Source organism: Rhamphochromis sp. 'chilingali' (assembly GCF_963969265.1).
Source record: "Rhamphochromis sp. 'chilingali' genome assembly, chromosome: 2".
In the NCBI taxonomy this organism is placed as follows: Eukaryota; Metazoa; Chordata; class Actinopteri; order Cichliformes; family Cichlidae; genus Rhamphochromis; species Rhamphochromis sp. 'chilingali'.
In genome coordinates, this window is record NC_137930.1 from 12,117,164 (window position 1) to 12,134,149 (window position 16,986).

A 16,986-nucleotide genomic window follows, 5' to 3' on the forward strand; every position below is an offset into this window, starting at 1 on the left:
ATATATTTATATATAAACATATATAAATAAAACCACTTTTTTTTTTTTTTTTTTTTTTACATTAGTAATTCCTTTTGTGCATAATTTTATATTATTTTTAATAATAAATTAATTAAAGCAACAAAAAAAACCTGAAAAGCCGGTTCGGAGTCGAAAGAGGCGGCTGTTTTTAGTGATCCGAGCCGAAAGAGCCGGTTCTCCAAAAAGAGCCGGAAATTACATTACTAGCATACAGCTGTTGCCACAAACGTCGCACTCGCTTACGTCATTGTCAGACACTCTCGCAAATTAATCACGGTTTTAGTAACGCAGCGTGCTTACGGGAAAGTAACAGTAATCTAATTATCGTTTTTGCAATAGTAATCCCTTACTTTACTCGTTACTTGAAAAAAGTAATCGGATTACAGTAACGCGTTGTAACACATTTGATTTCCATGTGTGACAACTGCAAGTGTCCAGAGTGAGGACAGACTGAGGGACCCACTGCTGCACATCATCTGTGAGACTTTGCACCCCTGATGATCCACCAGGACAAACTCAGCAGTGTGTGAGGAAGAGGGGGAGGAAGAGCCAGCAGCAGCTGACAGATGGAGAGAATACAGAGACTGTTCCCTGTTTGTGAAGGACTGCTAGAAAAGTTTAAAATAACTAATTGTCTGTCCTGAATCAGTCTTATTAGTTAATGTTCAAATAATTTTATCATTCCAGTGTTCTCAGTGTGGGAGAAAGTACTCAGGGCCTTCAAGTTAAACACTATGAAAGGCAGAAACAAGTTTAATATTCAGAAACCTAAAGTATGTATAAGCAGCAGAATGGACCTAAAAATAAATGTTTGTTTCAGTTCTATGAAGCTTTGAGTATTTTAGATTAGTAGTCCTGCTATGTTTGTTGCATCATGTTGCTGTAATTGTGTATATGCTTTATATATTCTGAGGTAGGTTGATCTATAGTGTTACATCATATTCTATAAGGATGTTATGTGTTTGTGTACTTTCTGCTCAGTTTGACCCATTTAGCAGAAGTCAGCCTGTTTAAGGCTCTGATATCTATTCTGTATGACTTAAAGCAGTTATGTCACATGGTATAATTTTTTCACCTAATAAAGGAATATTTAATATATTGGTCTACTCTTCATTCTATCAGCAACAGTTATTACAGCTCGTACATTTTCTTTTTACACATATATGTAAGCATTGAGCCAAATTTAGTAATGCCAACATACTAAAAGAATATTTGTCTCATATATAATACATCTATAGATACACTGTCAAAGATACTTGTCTTTGAGTGAAGATTTAAGGTGATAGGACATATAAATAAATGCAACTTGAATCTTTGACACAGAGTTCAAGCTCACTGCTGTAATAACTAATAATAATTAATATATTAACTATAATATTGGCCATATTATATTCACATTACCAAAGTGAGATGACTTTAGTCTCATGAACAACATTAGCTAATTGTTATTTACTAGCTAATCTTAAAATGACTGTTCAGCACAGAAATGAAGCCCAACAATCATGTTTTACAGTCCTCTGGTCATTAAATCACACAGAGCTCACGTAGAAACAAATGAACAAAATACGTTATCCCTCATTCATTTATGTCAAACAAAGCTGTATGACACGTTTCCAGCGGTTGGTATCACGGTTGCTAGGCAACCTGGTCAGTGCGACCGAGGCTAGACCGTCCCATTTCACAAGCCTACAAGCCTCGCACTTCTGGCCGTAGCGATCTTCGAGTACGCGGCCCTTGAGGACCGTTAAGGCTGTGTACTTTAAGGCTGTAGACCCTGAATTGGGATACAGCCAGGAAGTTACTTTAGCAGAGCTGAAAAGTGCCATAAAAGGTTCATCCATCAGCATGACTGGTATCTGCTCCTTTGTGGAAGGAGGAACAGGATAAGCACTTGGACTGTGACATAACCAATTTACCAAATAGCCAATACCACCTCGTTAAATGTCAATTGGTCACATGGTTTGTTTGTGAAGGTGTGATTCATCCATTTGAAAAAAATCTCTGTTTCCTGTCTTTTATTTGAACACAAACTGTTTCACATTTTACAATGACTCTGATGAAGGCAGTTAGCCGAAATGCGTTGGTCACTTAATAAGGATGTTTATCATTACATTAAAATGTTGCTAGAGTCTCCGCGTCGTCTCAAGACATTTTCATCAGTCAATCAATTACACAAATATAAATTTCATAAATATCAGCACCGATTAACAATCATAATAAATGTTTTTAACAGATCAAGTGCAATAAATTTAAGATTACCAAAGGTGATCAAGTTAAATTTTAATATGTAAAATTAGCATTCTTTATTTGAGAAATTATGAGAATGCAGTTACATGCAGTTACAAGATTTTAGACACCAAATGTAAGATATAGTGCAACAAAATACAGATAAATCATAATCAGTATATATAATTTCACAAAACCTAATTTAAAAAAAAAATTACCCTGTCAATCATATACAATGCTTTTCTTTCCTTCACTTGAGATTTACATAGTACTGAAGAAAAGGCTCCTGTAGGCATGTGTTTTGAATAAATCCTGAATAAATGCAAAAACAACATTTCTCCAAGAAATGAATGTATATGTAATTCACAGGTAATCAGATGTAGCAGTTATCACTTGGTCCTAAAGCTTACAACAGCTATGACATGAAAATGTCATAGCTGTAAGTTCACAATGCGGCATTGTTGTAAAAGCCTCATTGTAAGTTCACAATGCGGCTTTTACAACAATGCTCAAGTGAATGGATTGCTGATGAAGAGTAATTTCCCAAATTATATCCCAAGATTTGTAGGAAGATCTGTAGGTAGGAAGTACAGCAGATTAGGGTATTATTTATTGGCAGATTCCTAAAGTAGGCTCTCACAACCCATTTTCTTACCAAACAGTTAATTAATTTTACTTTTTGTTCTCAGATAATTGGATCTACCAGTTGAAACTACCCTCTTTGTTTGTTTTAATATGGTACTGAAATCCTTACACTGGTTAGAGAAGACACATTACAAGTTCTTAAAGATATATAGGCTCTTCACAAAAAGAGGTTTTAAAACAATACAAAATACAAGCTAACAAGGAGGAAATTGAAAAAATAAATATATAACAGTATTTTTTTAACCCACAACACCAGCTGATATCAGAAAAGGAAAAGCGTAACCTCTAAAGGTCTTAGTACAAAAAAACTGCAGAAGACTTAAATCAGAGCATTAATGGCTAAAAAGCCACAGCAATAGCATAAACTTAAATAAAGATAATAGCTTTTTAGAAAAAAAGAAAATATATCAGTAGTTTTAAGGAATATTCTGTTACAATTTTCTCCAACAAAGAAGGCATGTGTTTTCCAATTTTTTTTCTTTGTTTATTTTTAAGTATGTTGTAAGTAAATGTATTATAAAGTAATAGTGCTTTTGATAGGTTACACTAGGTCATAAGCTTTTCTATTTCAATAAGTACAGAACACTGCCACTACAGACTCAGGCATTACTATATAAAATTGCTTCATCTAGTGATTATGTCAAAAATTATACAGATGCGTGGGTGCTACAACATCTTTTAGTTTACTCTGAAGCTTGTAAGGCGGTTAGCAGCATCCACCTTACACAGTTCAACGGGCTGGTTTTCCTGTTGTGAAGTGCTGATGTACCAGCCGCGGAACTTGACAGACTCAAAAGTGGTTAGAGAAATTCCAGTGGTTTTCCTGTAGAAGAGAAATCGGTCCATGTCTCTGTCGGTTAAAATGTCATCATGGTATTGCTGGCAGAAAGAGATGAAAAGAATACGTTTCCCAGTCATTTTTTCATGCATGGAAACACATTTCGTCCCAATGAAAAAGAAAAATGTTTATGGAAAGTTAAAACTGGGACTTAATCATTAGGAAAAATATCCACATTTTGCACTAAAGAGGTATGTGAGGTATGTTCAGACATAGTAAGTCAAAGTTATTGGAAAACTACTCAGAGTAAATAATTTTAAAACCAAATTTTTTATACTGTCCCCTGTATAAGTTGTAATACTAGTAGTAAAAGCCTATAAACATCAACTTAAAGTGTGACATATAAAGTAAAATATTGGACCTATTAAATCCCCATTATAATTTTCAGATAAAAATTATAGGACAGGGTAAGACGGGAGGCTGGAGGCAAGGAGAATTTGTCTATTTAATACTCTCTAAAAAGAAATAAAATGGGATTGCATCATGTGAATTTATATTTACCTCCAGAAACAGCACAACTTTATTATCTTCCATGCGGCAAGACATGTACAGGTTGTTGTTGATAGACAGGACGACAATCAGACCAGGAGAGTCACCAGGAGGGACGGAGAAAGGGATGTACCGGGACATTTTAAAATTCACTAACGTAAGGAAACAAAAAAAGTAAGAACAGGAGCTCGTGTGTAGTTGGAAGACTGAAGTTGTGCAGAATGGCCATTTGTTTTTAGTTGGTAGTGATGGACGGATGGATAACACTCTCTACCTAAAGTCCAACAGGTTAAACATACTTGCTCCAACTACAAGTCTTACATTCAAACACCTGCTTTTACTTAATGAAGTAAACACAGCTGTTCTTTATGGGGGTTAACTTTATTAGATTGTTAAAACTGATGTCACATTTCCAACCTTGAAGCTGAGGGTCATCAGATATAATATCTCTGAAATTCAGCGGAGTAGGACTATAAAGCGGCATGAACCTGAAATACTCAAGTTTAGTACCAGTACGTTAATATACCTGCTTATGTAAATGATTTTGTGTCCTGTTTGTACCTTTGCGGTGGCAATATCCCCCTTGCAGAGTGATGGCCTGCAGCTGTAACTCTCCTGACAGAACAAGATCTTTCTGAGAGTTGTCACACAGTGTCAACGCTTTCTCACTGTTGGCACGCAGGAAGTCCCTTCGTTTTATTCCTTGGGTGGGAGTCCAAACAGTTTCTAAAGAGACAGAGGAAACAAAACAAGGAAAAACAACAAAAATTTCTATTCACCTAAAGCTAGACAAACAGCAGTTTCTGTTTTTCTAAAAAAGAAAAAAAAAAAACAAATACACACACACACACACACACACACAGAAAAAACTAGAAAAATTTGCATTTCCTGCGAAAATGCAGTGTGGATGCTTTAAAGCTGAAGCTGTATGCAAAAACTAGCTGAAAAAGCTGAAAATTTGCAGAAATTGTAAAAACTTTGCAGAAGCAAAGGAACTTTGCTAAAATGGAATAACTTAGCAGAACTGCAATATCTTAGAGGAAACATAATACTTGGCAGAAATGCAATAGCATAGCAGAACTTAGCAGAAATATTGTAACTTACCAGAAACATGATAACTTCTCAAAAATATAAGAATTTAGGAGAAATAGTATAAGATAACAGAAAGAATATATTTAGCCAAAAATACTTAAGCATTACAGAACTATGATTTAGAAAAATAGTACAACAGAGCAGAAATACTGTGATTTACCAGAGACACTGTGATGAACTATGAATATTATAATTTTAAATCAATACTATGTTTTATCACAAATACTATAGTTTGACAGAAATACTATCATTTGGCAGAAATACTATGTTTCAGCACAAATACTCTGGTTTAGCACAAATATTATAACATAGAAATACAATTATATAGCAGAAATGCTATATTTAGAAAGAAAAATATAATATAGTAGAAATAGTATCTTTTAGCAGAAATACTACAATATAGCATAATAACAATGATTTAGAACAAATACTATGATTGAGCAGAATAGTAATAACTTAAGTGAAAATACTGGAAAAGTAAGATGACAAGCTGAAAAAAAAAACGGAACATGGTTAAGTTCCCTCAAAACTAATTGTTGTTCACCTGTGAAAAAAAAAAAAGAAATATAAATAAATTTAAAAAACAAGAAGGAATAGCCAACAGATACACACAAAATCAAATATGTATACACAAATGCACAGAGAGAGAGAGAGAGACACACACGGAGGGTCTATGCCAGTCAACCAGTCTGAATATATTATATTTTTTTCCAACAATGAGATGCTGCCCTAAAGAGGGTCTCTCTCTCTCTCTCTCTCTCATGCACACACACACACACACACACACACACACACACACACACACACACACACACACACACACACACACACACACACAGGGAGAGAGAAGTAAGTTTCTAGGTCAGTCAAGCAGACTGGGAGCTGCTGAATTTGAATCCACCAATCAGAGAGCCTGTGCACTTTTTCCCGCCAAAACTGGTGCACGCAGCACAGAGAGACACAGGATTTTTGCAGTCTATTTCTCATAATGACGACTCCCCTCAAACAAATGACCATAATTTCCTAACCGTAGGGGCTAGAACGGTCATTCTTAGACCGTTTTGGTCAGAAGAGATGGGGGAATCGTCAAGTGTTGACAATTTATCATTAAAATATGAATTATTAAAGATATTTGACTTCTAATGCACCATAACTGAGTAGAGCAAAGCAAAAACTGCCTTGACTTGTTGTCTTCCGGTATTTCAAGCGACCTTTCCTCGATGAGCGGTAATCTGAATTGTCATACTCGAATTGTCATAAGTGTGCTGTCAGCTCATTGGTCACAAAGCAGGAGAGGGGCTGGGAATTATGTTTTCAAACAAAGCGTTAATTCCATTAAAAGTTATAGACTACTTTTGATCCTCACTGTATTACGGGACAAAGTGCGTCCTTTATTAGTTCAATACGGGACGTGTACTTTTGTTTCTAAATACGGGACGATTCCGTATTTTAAGGAACGGTTGGCAACCCTACTTCTAAGCCAACAAGTCATCCATGTCATATATCTCTAAAAATCCATATTTTAATGATAAATTGTCAACACTTGACGATTCCCCCATCTCTTCTGAACAAAACTGTGTAAGAATGACCGTTCTAGCCCCTACGGTTAGGAAATTATGGTCATTTGTTTGAGGGGAATCCTCACTATGAGAAATAGACTACAAAAATCCTGTCTCTGTGCACCTGTTTTGGCGGGAAAAAGTACACAGCCTCTCTGATTGGTGGATTCAAATTTAGCTGCTCCCAGGCTGCTTGACTGACCTAGAAACTTGCTTCTCTCGCCGTGTGTGTGTGTGTGTGTGTGTGTGTGTGTGTGTGTGTGTGTGTGTGTGTGCGAGACACACACACACACACACACAGAGAGAGAGAGAGAGAGAAAGCCTTTTACAGTATTCTGCAAACTTTTATGATTTTACCAGCTTTTCTAATATGGACCTCACATTCTTGTTAGCACTCCATGGCACAAATATTGTTCCCTTTAGGCTCTGTGTATGTCTGTGTGTATCAATATTTCTCCCACTTTAAAGTATTACTCCTCCATAATTGTATTTCTGTTAAATCAAAGTACTTTTACTACATCTTAGTACTTCTGCTCAATCATAGTATTTCTGCTAAATCATAGTATTTTTGCCAAATCATGGTTTTTGTGCCAAATCATAACATTTGTGTTATGTTATAGTATTACTACTAAGTGGAGGAATTTCTGTCATGTTACAGTATATGTGCTGATTACAGTATTTCTGCTAAATCATACTATTTCTACTATATTATATTTTTCTTTCTAAATATAGCATTTCTGCTATATAATTGTATTTCTGCTATGTTATAATATTTGTGCTAAACCAGAGTATTTGTGCTGAAACATAGTATTTCTGCCAAATGATAGTATTTCTGTCAAATTATAGTATTAATTTAAAATTACAATATTCATACTTCATCACAGTGTCTCTGGTAAATCACAGTATTTCTGCTATGTTGTACTTTTTTTCTAAATCATAGTGTTTCTGTAATGTTCGAGTATTTTTGGCTAAATATATTCTTTCTGTTATCTTATACTATTTCTCCTAAATTTTTGTATTTTTGAGAAGTTATCATGTTTCTGGTAAGTTACAATATTTCTGCTAAGTTCTGCTATGCTATTGCATTTCTGCCAAGTATTATGTTTCCTCTAAGATATTGCAGTTCTGCTAAGTTATTCCATTTTAGCAAAGTTCCTTTGCTTCTGCAAAGTTTTTACAATTTCTGCAAATTTTCAGCTTTTTCAGCTAGTTTCAAGCATCCTCACAGCATTTTCGCAGGAAATGCAAATTTTTCTAGTTGCACTTTAGTTTCAATTATAAATTGATAGCTGTCATTGATGTTTGACATATTAATATAGTAAATGAGCTGCTCCAGCTTGTTCTCAGTAAAGAAAAAAATACATCAGTAATCACATCAGTATGATGTGATCAGTATGCTTAAGCCAGATACTGCTACAAAATTATTTGGCAAACAATAATGTCTGACTTATTTTAATTATTGTTCTTTTGTGAACAAGCAAATGAGGGGAAAAAACACAATGATAATAAGAGTCGTGTTAAATGATAGAATTATATTTATTAAATTGTTGCTTTTAATTTTCAGTGGGACTATGAAAATGAAGCATTTTTTGTACTATTTTTATTTAAAACGTGTTTTTGATCCAATTTTTTTAATAACAGCATTTTGTATGATAACTGTATATAGGGCAGATTTAGTAATCTCCAATTTGACCTGGTGATGGCAGCACTGTCTCATTTTTACAGTGCCTAAATATAGACATTAGTTTACTTATGTGGTTGCCCAGAATATCATGTACCCAAACAAGAGAAATACAATTAAAAGGGCTAAACAGCAGAAATTTTGTATTTCTTCACAGCAGTGTGGTAACTGTGTGGTTTTATTTTTATTATATAAGCCATAAGAGGATTTCTTTTTAACTGTATAACAATATTATTACTTACCTTTCACTACACTGTCTATGATGTTCATGACATCATCATCACTGAGCTTACTGTCACTTTGAGTAAGTGGCTTTTTCATCCTGTTTACCCCCAGCACTAAAAGAGCCACACTCTGCATGGTCCTTCTGTTGTGGGAAACCATCAGCTCCAAACCCTCATTAAGTCTGAAGATCTCACTTTCAACCTCCTGCATAATACAAAGCAGAAAAACAAGAAGTCAGACTTCTGCTGCCGCTTCTCATCCATGCCATACAAAGTTTACAGTGAGACAAAAAAAAAAATGCTGCTCAGGACAAGTTACGTAACCTCAACATTGCTCCATAAAAAATGTTATTCTGTACATCTCACTTAGATATATTGTTGCCTATGTACACTTTTTTGTACACAATTTTTGTACACTCTTGCAAGTACAAAAAAATGCCCAAAAGGTTAGACACTGCCCAAAAGAATGTAAAGTTTTGCAACTCTCATAAACCAATATTTCATTTTGAGAATTAACTGAGAAAATGTACCATCTTAAGGAAAAAATATGGTCATTTTGAATTTGATGGCAGCACAATATCTCACCTTCCTTGAAAATGGATAGGAGCATATGTTGCTTTAAAACCTGTGTATACCTTTTAACACTGATGGTATCTTTGCAGATGTTCAAGTCAGTCAGGCCAATTCCATAGACATTAACATGCTCACATACCATCAGAGATGCCGGCTTTTGAAATGGGCGCTAATAAAATGCTATAATAATAATGGATTGGATTTATATAGCGCTTTTCAAGGCACCCAAAGCGCTTTACAATGCCACTATTCATTCACTCTCGCATTCACACACTGGTGGAGGCAAGCTACGGTTGTGCCCCGATCCTGGGTTTTGGCACCACTGTAATAGATCCAAGGCATACCCAACCATATTTTCATGCTTTCCAGCGTACTTTATTCACGGTCAGTAGCGGTTTTTGATAGTAGCGACACGGGCGGTTGCCTGGGGCGGCATCGTGGTGGGGGGCGGCATCACGCGCATGGGCAAAAAATTAAAATAAAAAAATTGCTCGTACTCATGCTGCCCTGACATCATGCCAGCGCATATTGGGAATGGCATAGGCACCGATCGATTTTCTATCGCCCTCCGTTTGCGAGGTGCGCCTGCTGCTTGCACAGGGAGGAGAGGGCAGGGCGGTGGGGGGATTCTCTGGCTGGCTGGAGCAGCATCTAATAACCAGCTCGCAAAATAAAACAAAATAAAAACAAACTAACGAACACTAAAACACCAGACATTATAATACAGACTTAATAATTTGCACCGATGTTTTTTCGAAATTCTATATGCGAAAAGTGAGCGCGAGAGCCCTCGGTGCGCCTGCTTGCTGCTGAAGTCAAAGTAAACTTTATTGACATCTCCGCTACATACAGTCCAGTATATAGAGAGACAAGACACTTCCGGTATGATGGCGCCTGTGTTTGGCTTTGCCGCTGCCGGCCGTGGTTTCTCTGTGCTGTTTTTTTCGGCCTTTTTGCTTTCGCTTTTTGTCACTAATGTGTTGGCTGCCCTTGTCTATGATCGCCTGACGCTATTATCCATCCGATCCTCTATGATAAGTCAAGATGCCTTATCCTCCTGCGGTATTTTCCATCCTCCGCTGCCGACACCGGTGTCTGGATCTTCGTTAGGTGTCATCAGTGGCGCCTTTCTGTGTCCGCGCAAGTCACGGAGAAGGAGAGGAAAAAGAGCAGGTGTCCAGGTAAAACTCAGACTGTTCTGGAAGCGGGGACTAACTGTGCCTGGATCTATGAGACGGCGCTACCTCAGGAGTGTTCATCCAGACTCTCCTGTTGTTTGGCCTTCCATCCCCGCGGTGAGTGGAATTTATGAACGTCGCGGATCAAACTCTGTTTCTTCGTCCCCTAAATCGGGCCGCTTCTGTTAATAATATGTCTTCTACTTCGCTGAGAGTGGCGCTTTTCAACGCTCGATCAATGACTAATAAAACGTTCCTGCTGAACGATTTTATTCTTTCCAAGAAACTGGACTTCTTATTTCTAACCGAAACCTGGCAGCGCGATGGTGACTTTTCATCCTTCATTGAACTCTGTCCGAGTGGGTACTCATTCATCAGCCAGCCTCGGACGTCGGGTCGAGGAGGAGGTGTCGCTGCGGTGTTTGGAAGCCGGTTTTACTGTCGCGCAGTGTTGGTCGGACATTTTTCATCCTTTGAACTACAGCTGGTTAGAATTGGAAATAAAGATCCATTTTACTGCGCTGTAGTGTATCGTCCACCTGGCCTAAACACTATGTTTTTAAAGGAGTTCAGTGACTTTTTATCTTCGACTTTGAAGCTGTCCAGACTGGTTATAGTCGGGGATTTTAATATACACGTTGATGATGACTCTGACCTCTTTGCCAGAGGTTTCCTTAGCGTCATGGATTCTTTTCATTTTACTCAGCATGTGTCTGGTCCCACACACACCAAAGGACACACCACTGGACCTTGTTTTTACTTTAGGTTTAAACATTGATTTTATTTGTACTGAGGACATTTTTATTTCGGATCATCATTGTATTCTTTTTAATCTGTCTTTTCATTTGTCCTTCTCTCCTATTCGACACGTGGTTAGCTCTCGCATCTTAACTTCCTCTAGTGCTGTTAAATTTTCCGATGCTTTTAATTTAGTTTTATCTCCCTATAATGATGTTCATTTTTTAACAAATCTTTTTAATAATCATTGTCTTTGTATTTTAGACAATGTTTGTCCTGTCAAAGTTTGACTAGCTCCGGTTTCAAAATCGTCTCCCTGGTTAAATGACAGCATTCGCTTCTTAAAGCGTTGCTGCCGTAAGGTTGAGCGTTTATGGAGGAAAACGCGTTTGCATGTCCATCTCCTTTATCTAAAGGAACTTTTAGTCTCTTTTAACACTTTAGTTCGAGATGCGAGGGCGGCCTATTTCTCAGACTTAGTGTCTAAGGTACTATTCGACACCATTAGTGATATTGTTGCTCCTGCTCCACCTGCTGTCCCAATTTCATCAAATGAAGATTGTGAAAAATTTCTTTCTTTCTTCGTTGAAAAAGTCAGTAACGTGAGGAACAGTATCTCTCCTTCTGTGTCTCTCTTGTCTGCTCCAACTCAAGCTAGGCCTGTAATTTTAGAAAGATTTTTACCTGTGTCCTTACCTGAGCTGGTCAAGTTGGTTAATTCAATGAAAGCATCCTCCTGCTCTCTTGATATTTTACCTGGATCTTTGTTTAAAAATGTCTTTCAGTCTATTGGTCCCTGTGTGCTCACAATTATTAATACCTCACTGGTTTCTGGTCAGGTCCCTGTTTATTGTAAGAATGCTGTTATTCACCCACTGTTAAAAAAAACCTAAGCTTGATGCTTCTCTTCTCAGTAGCTACAGACCGATTTCAAAATTACCGTTCATTTCTAAGATTTTAGAAAAGGTTGTGGCTAAGCAGCTTATAGCTGTTCTAGATGAATACAGCATTCTGGATAAATTCCAATCTGGCTTTCGTAGAGCTCACTCTACTGAAACTACACTTCTTAGAGTCTCCAACGACATTTTAATGAGATGTGATGCAGGAGAATGCTCCGTTCTGTTGATGTTGGACCTGACCTCCGCCTTTGATACTGTGGACCATCATATTCTGCTAGATAGGCTGAGAGACTGGGTGGGTATATCAGGGGCTGCTTTGGACTGGTTTGAATCCTATTTGCATGAACGATCCTTTTCTGTGGCTACCTCTAAGTACAGTTCCTCTTCTACTTTTCTTGCCTATGGTGTGCCACAAGGTTCAGTTTTGGGGCCTTTATTGTTCTTACTGTATTTACTTCCTCTTCAACACTTATTGAGCACTTTTAAGGACATTTCGTATCACTGCTATGCTGATGATATTCAGGTATATATCTCCTTTAAGCCCCATGATGTTTCCAAGCTACAAATTTTGCACAAGTGCATAGACTCCATTAGATGTTGGATGGCTGGAAACTTTCTTCAACTAAATGAGGAGAAGACTGAAGTTCTTGTTTGTGCTCCTAAAACTTTTGTACCTAGTGTTATGGAAAACTTGGGTCCACTTGCTACATTTGCAAAACCGTCTATCTGGTGTTAGTATTGACTCAGCTCTGACTTTGGATGCCCATGTAAAATCTTTGGTTCGCTCCTGTTTTTATCATTTGAGAAACATTGCTAAGCTGAGTCCCATTGTATCGCGCTCCGAATTAGAAATTGTCATTCATGCATTTGTTTCATCTCGTCTGGACTACTGTAATTCTTTGTTTACTTGTTTATGTAAAGCCTCTTTGGATCGTCTGCAAGTTGTTCAGAATGCTGCTGCAAAGCTTCTGATTCAGCTGCACTGGCTCCCCGTTAAATTCAGGATCCAGTTTAAGGTTTTGACCTTGACTTTCAGGGCCCTGCATGGACAAGCACCAACATATATAAGTGAACTTTTGCATCCATACATTCCCAGGTGGTCCCTGAGGTCATGTGACCAGGGCTTGCTTGCTGTCCAGCACACGAGGCTGAAAACAAAAGGCGACAAAGCTTTTGGAACTGTGGCCCCCAGATTGTGGAACCTCCCTTTGAGCCTGAGATCTGTGGACTCAGTGGTCACTTTTAAAAAACAGCTAAAAACCCATCTTTTTAAACTTGCTTTTAGTTGATTTTTATTTTTAGGTTTTAGCTTCTGTGAAGCACTTTGTGATTTTTATCTTGAAAGGTGCTATATAAATAAAGTTTTACTTGCTTACAAGACAACGAGGCTCCAGTTACAGCAGTGCAATTAAACAAACAAGAAGAGTAAGAAAATAAATATACACTTTAGGACTATTGCCCCCGCGATAAAGGGATCAATAACAATTTAAAATTCATAATTTACAGTTTGATGATTTAAAATCTCACACACAACCCGTCAAAAGGGGAGGAGAGCCCTGCTGCTTCCAAGTAGACCACATTTCATTCATAATGTTGTAAATCCAAGCCCATTATGTATTCATGATTGGAATCCTGGGTTGTGCGAAATCCTCGAAATAAACCCTAGACAAAATGAACTAAGGTGTAGGTTTATTAGGTTATGTTGGGGTGATCCCTGAGTTGGGGGATGGGTGTTCATACTGTAGTGTAAAATTAAAACCAATGGAAGATGGACAAGAAAAGTTCAAAGCCATCATGTCTTCAGTTTAGAAAAAAGAAAAAAGAAGAGGAGGAGAAACGAGCAAAAGATACAGGTAACCAGATGTGTCATTGGATCATGGCAAGTCATGTATCCTGAAACAATCAGAATCAGAATACTTTATTAATCCCTAAGGAAATGTGGGTTGCTCCAAGAAGAAATGGTAAAAATAGTAACAGTAACAGACTAAACTCCAAACAATACATTATGTTACAGATTTTAATATTAATTAGTCATTGTCAATTGTTGATTTGTTCTATTCTCATTGTATGATGAATTATGATGGCTGTTTGGTGGCTGTTTGCATACTATGCACACTCTCTCTCTTCTTCATATGTGTGTGTTTCTCTGGTGAAATTCAGTATGGTTCCGACAACAGTTTTATGTTAATGCATAATCCTTAATATGTTTTATGTGTGTGTGTGTGTGTGTGTGTGTGTGTGTGTGTGTGTTTGGCGGGGGGGGGGGGGCAGAGGGAGTGTTCGCCCTGGGCGCCAAACAGGCTAGGACCGCCACTGTTCACGGTCTTTGTTTTACAGACACGGCTGCAGCTTTTTAGCTTGCAGCCGAACATACACACCAACTAAAACAACACAGTCAGGACCCAGCAAAGACTTGAATGCAGGGGAAGTGTGATGAGCTGATGCAGTTTCGGTGTATCAGCCAGATACGGTGCTACAGACCACACCCTGCCACACGTTTTTAGCCTTTGCTTCCCTTGACCCAATTTTTTTTGGAACATTTTACTGGCATCAAATTCAAAATAAGATGATATTTTTCATGAAATAGTAAAATTTGTTTAAAAACTCCATTTAAATTAAATGTTATTGAATGTATGTGTGTGTGACAGTGTAAAGATATTAGATGAAAAAGTTATGGAAGGGAAAAATCTTACCTTCATGTCAAAGCAGGCAGATTCAATTCCTTCTTCAGGTGAGCTGAAATATGAAATAAAACATTTTTAAGACACTGAATGGAATAAAAACACGTATAACTGTATATAATTATCAATATCAGCCTACATACCTATATACACAAATGTCTGTTGTAATGTGAACACCATGCTTTGTCAAGCAATGTATTTAGACACAGAATGCAAGTACAATATGATTACAGTGAGGGAATGGGAAACGAAACATGCTGCCAGACTGGAGCTGTTCCCTTTTCACAAACAATAACCCAGGATGTAACTCTATAATTGCAAATGCTTTTGGGAAACTCCACCCTTAGCTACTGGTTTGAGATCAAAAGCATAAAACATTTAGAATTTTACTTAACATATCCATAATCACGTAAAAATCACATTATGTTGTTATGATAGTTTTAGTAAAAGCATTAGCTTTTGGCTTAAATTTAAAATAAATTTAACTGAATAGAACTTCTTGTACTTACCAGTCCAGAGCTTGAGAGAGATCAAAATCACACATAGTTGCGAAGTAAATTGCTGAATTGGGATTTTTTTTTTAAGTTCTCTGTCCAGGTTTTGCGAGCGTTTTAAGTAATTAGTGTCACTTGTTGCACTGCAAGTTGAATGACAGTCCTGTGTGTGAGCAGCTTCCTTTATGCGGCTAGAGGTGGACCTTCTTTCTTTATGTCATCAGAAACCACACTGCTGCAATTTTGTTACAGGGGAAATGGAAAGAATATGCTCTCTGCCTAATGCTACTCATTTCTAGACACACAGTGAGGAGGAAAAAGTTGCATTAATTCAGGTGAAAGGTTGATGTTTTTTTCCCCATTTTACACAACTATTTAAACAAAACTAGAGGAAAAAATCCATAACTTAATGTTTGTGGGACTTTTGATGTCTACTAAAAATGTGTCTAAAAATGTGAAAAAGGGTTTCCCCCTTCCCGATTTCCTATTTTTTGTATGTTTGTCACACTTGTTTGACAAACATTGCTCATATATGTATATGTATATACATATATACATATATACATATATATATATATACATATACATATATATACATATACATACACATATACACACACACACACACATATATATATATATATATATATATATATATATATATATATATATACACACACACACACATATATATATATATATATATATATATATATATATATATATATATATATATATATATATATATATATATATATATATACACACACACATATATATATATATATATATATATATATATATATATATATATATATATATATATATATATATATATATATATACACACACACACACACACACACACACACATATATATATACACACACATATATACACTCAACAAAAATATAAACGCAACACCTTTGTTACTGCTCCCATTCCCCATGGGATGGACGTAGAGACCTAAAATTCATTCCAGATACACAATATAACCATCCCTCCCAAACAGTGGTCACAAATCAGTCCAAATGTGTGGTAGTGGGCACATCTGCTATATTGAGATAATCCATCCCACCTCACAGGTGTGCCACATCAGGATGCTGATCTGACATCATGAGTAGTGCACAGGTGTACCTCAGACTGCCCACAACAATTCTTTACCTGTTAAATCTAGAGTTCTGAATGAGTCCCATGAGTGTGAACAGGGTTTTTCTGACTTTGCAGCTTGTGCTGTTACGAGGGCTGCAGCTAAAAGGGATGCAGAGCCTGTAACTCAAGCAGAAGAGTGTCAGGTTGAACCAGACTTGATTGTTCCTGAACATTTGTCAGTTTCCCAGCAAGAGTTAATTCAGGCACAGCGTGCTGATGCTTCACTGACTGAGCTGTTTCACAAAGTGCAACCTAGTGATGACGCTAGAAGTGCGGCCTCTGGTTATTTTCTGCAGAAGGAGGTACTAGTCCGTAGGTGGATTCCACAAGGGTTGGACTGTGTTGGGAGTCCAGTTGTCCAGATTGTGGTTCCAACTAAATACCGTGACGAGGTGTTGAAGTGTTCTCATGACAAATCTGGACATTTGGGTGTGACGAAGACTTATAATTACATCTTGCGCTACTTCTTTTGGCCACGTCTTAAGCGTGATGTTTC

At 37.1% G+C, this 16,986-nt stretch overlaps 1 protein-coding gene across 1 annotated transcript; it reads right to left on the reverse strand.

Moving 5' to 3' along the window:
* Positions 1-2,149: 2,149 nt before the first annotated feature.
* On the reverse strand, positions 2,150-15,850 carry LOC308390304 (interleukin-1 beta-like). Its single transcript, XM_080872121.1, has 5 exons — positions 14,857-15,850; positions 8,794-8,980; positions 4,781-4,945; positions 4,232-4,371; positions 2,150-3,771 (listed from the first exon to the last, which is right to left on the reverse strand). The coding sequence occupies exons 1-5, from the start codon at positions 14,860-14,862 to the stop codon at positions 3,571-3,573; spliced, it is 699 nt and encodes a 232-aa protein (XP_080728247.1). The 5' UTR covers positions 14,863-15,850; the 3' UTR covers positions 2,150-3,570.
* Between the last annotated feature and the right edge of the window lie 1,136 nt (positions 15,851-16,986).

Excerpts from the sequence above, each read along its gene's own strand:
- LOC308390304 (XM_080872121.1), bottom strand. Across the intron at positions 4,946-8,793 it reads CATAGACAGTGTAGTGAAAG|AAACTGTTTGGACTCCCACC; the intron begins GTAAGTAATAAT and ends CTGTCTCTTTAG. Across the intron at positions 3,772-4,231 it reads AAGTTGTGCTGTTTCTGGAG|CAATACCATGATGACATTTT; the intron begins GTAAATATAAAT and ends TCTTTCTGCCAG.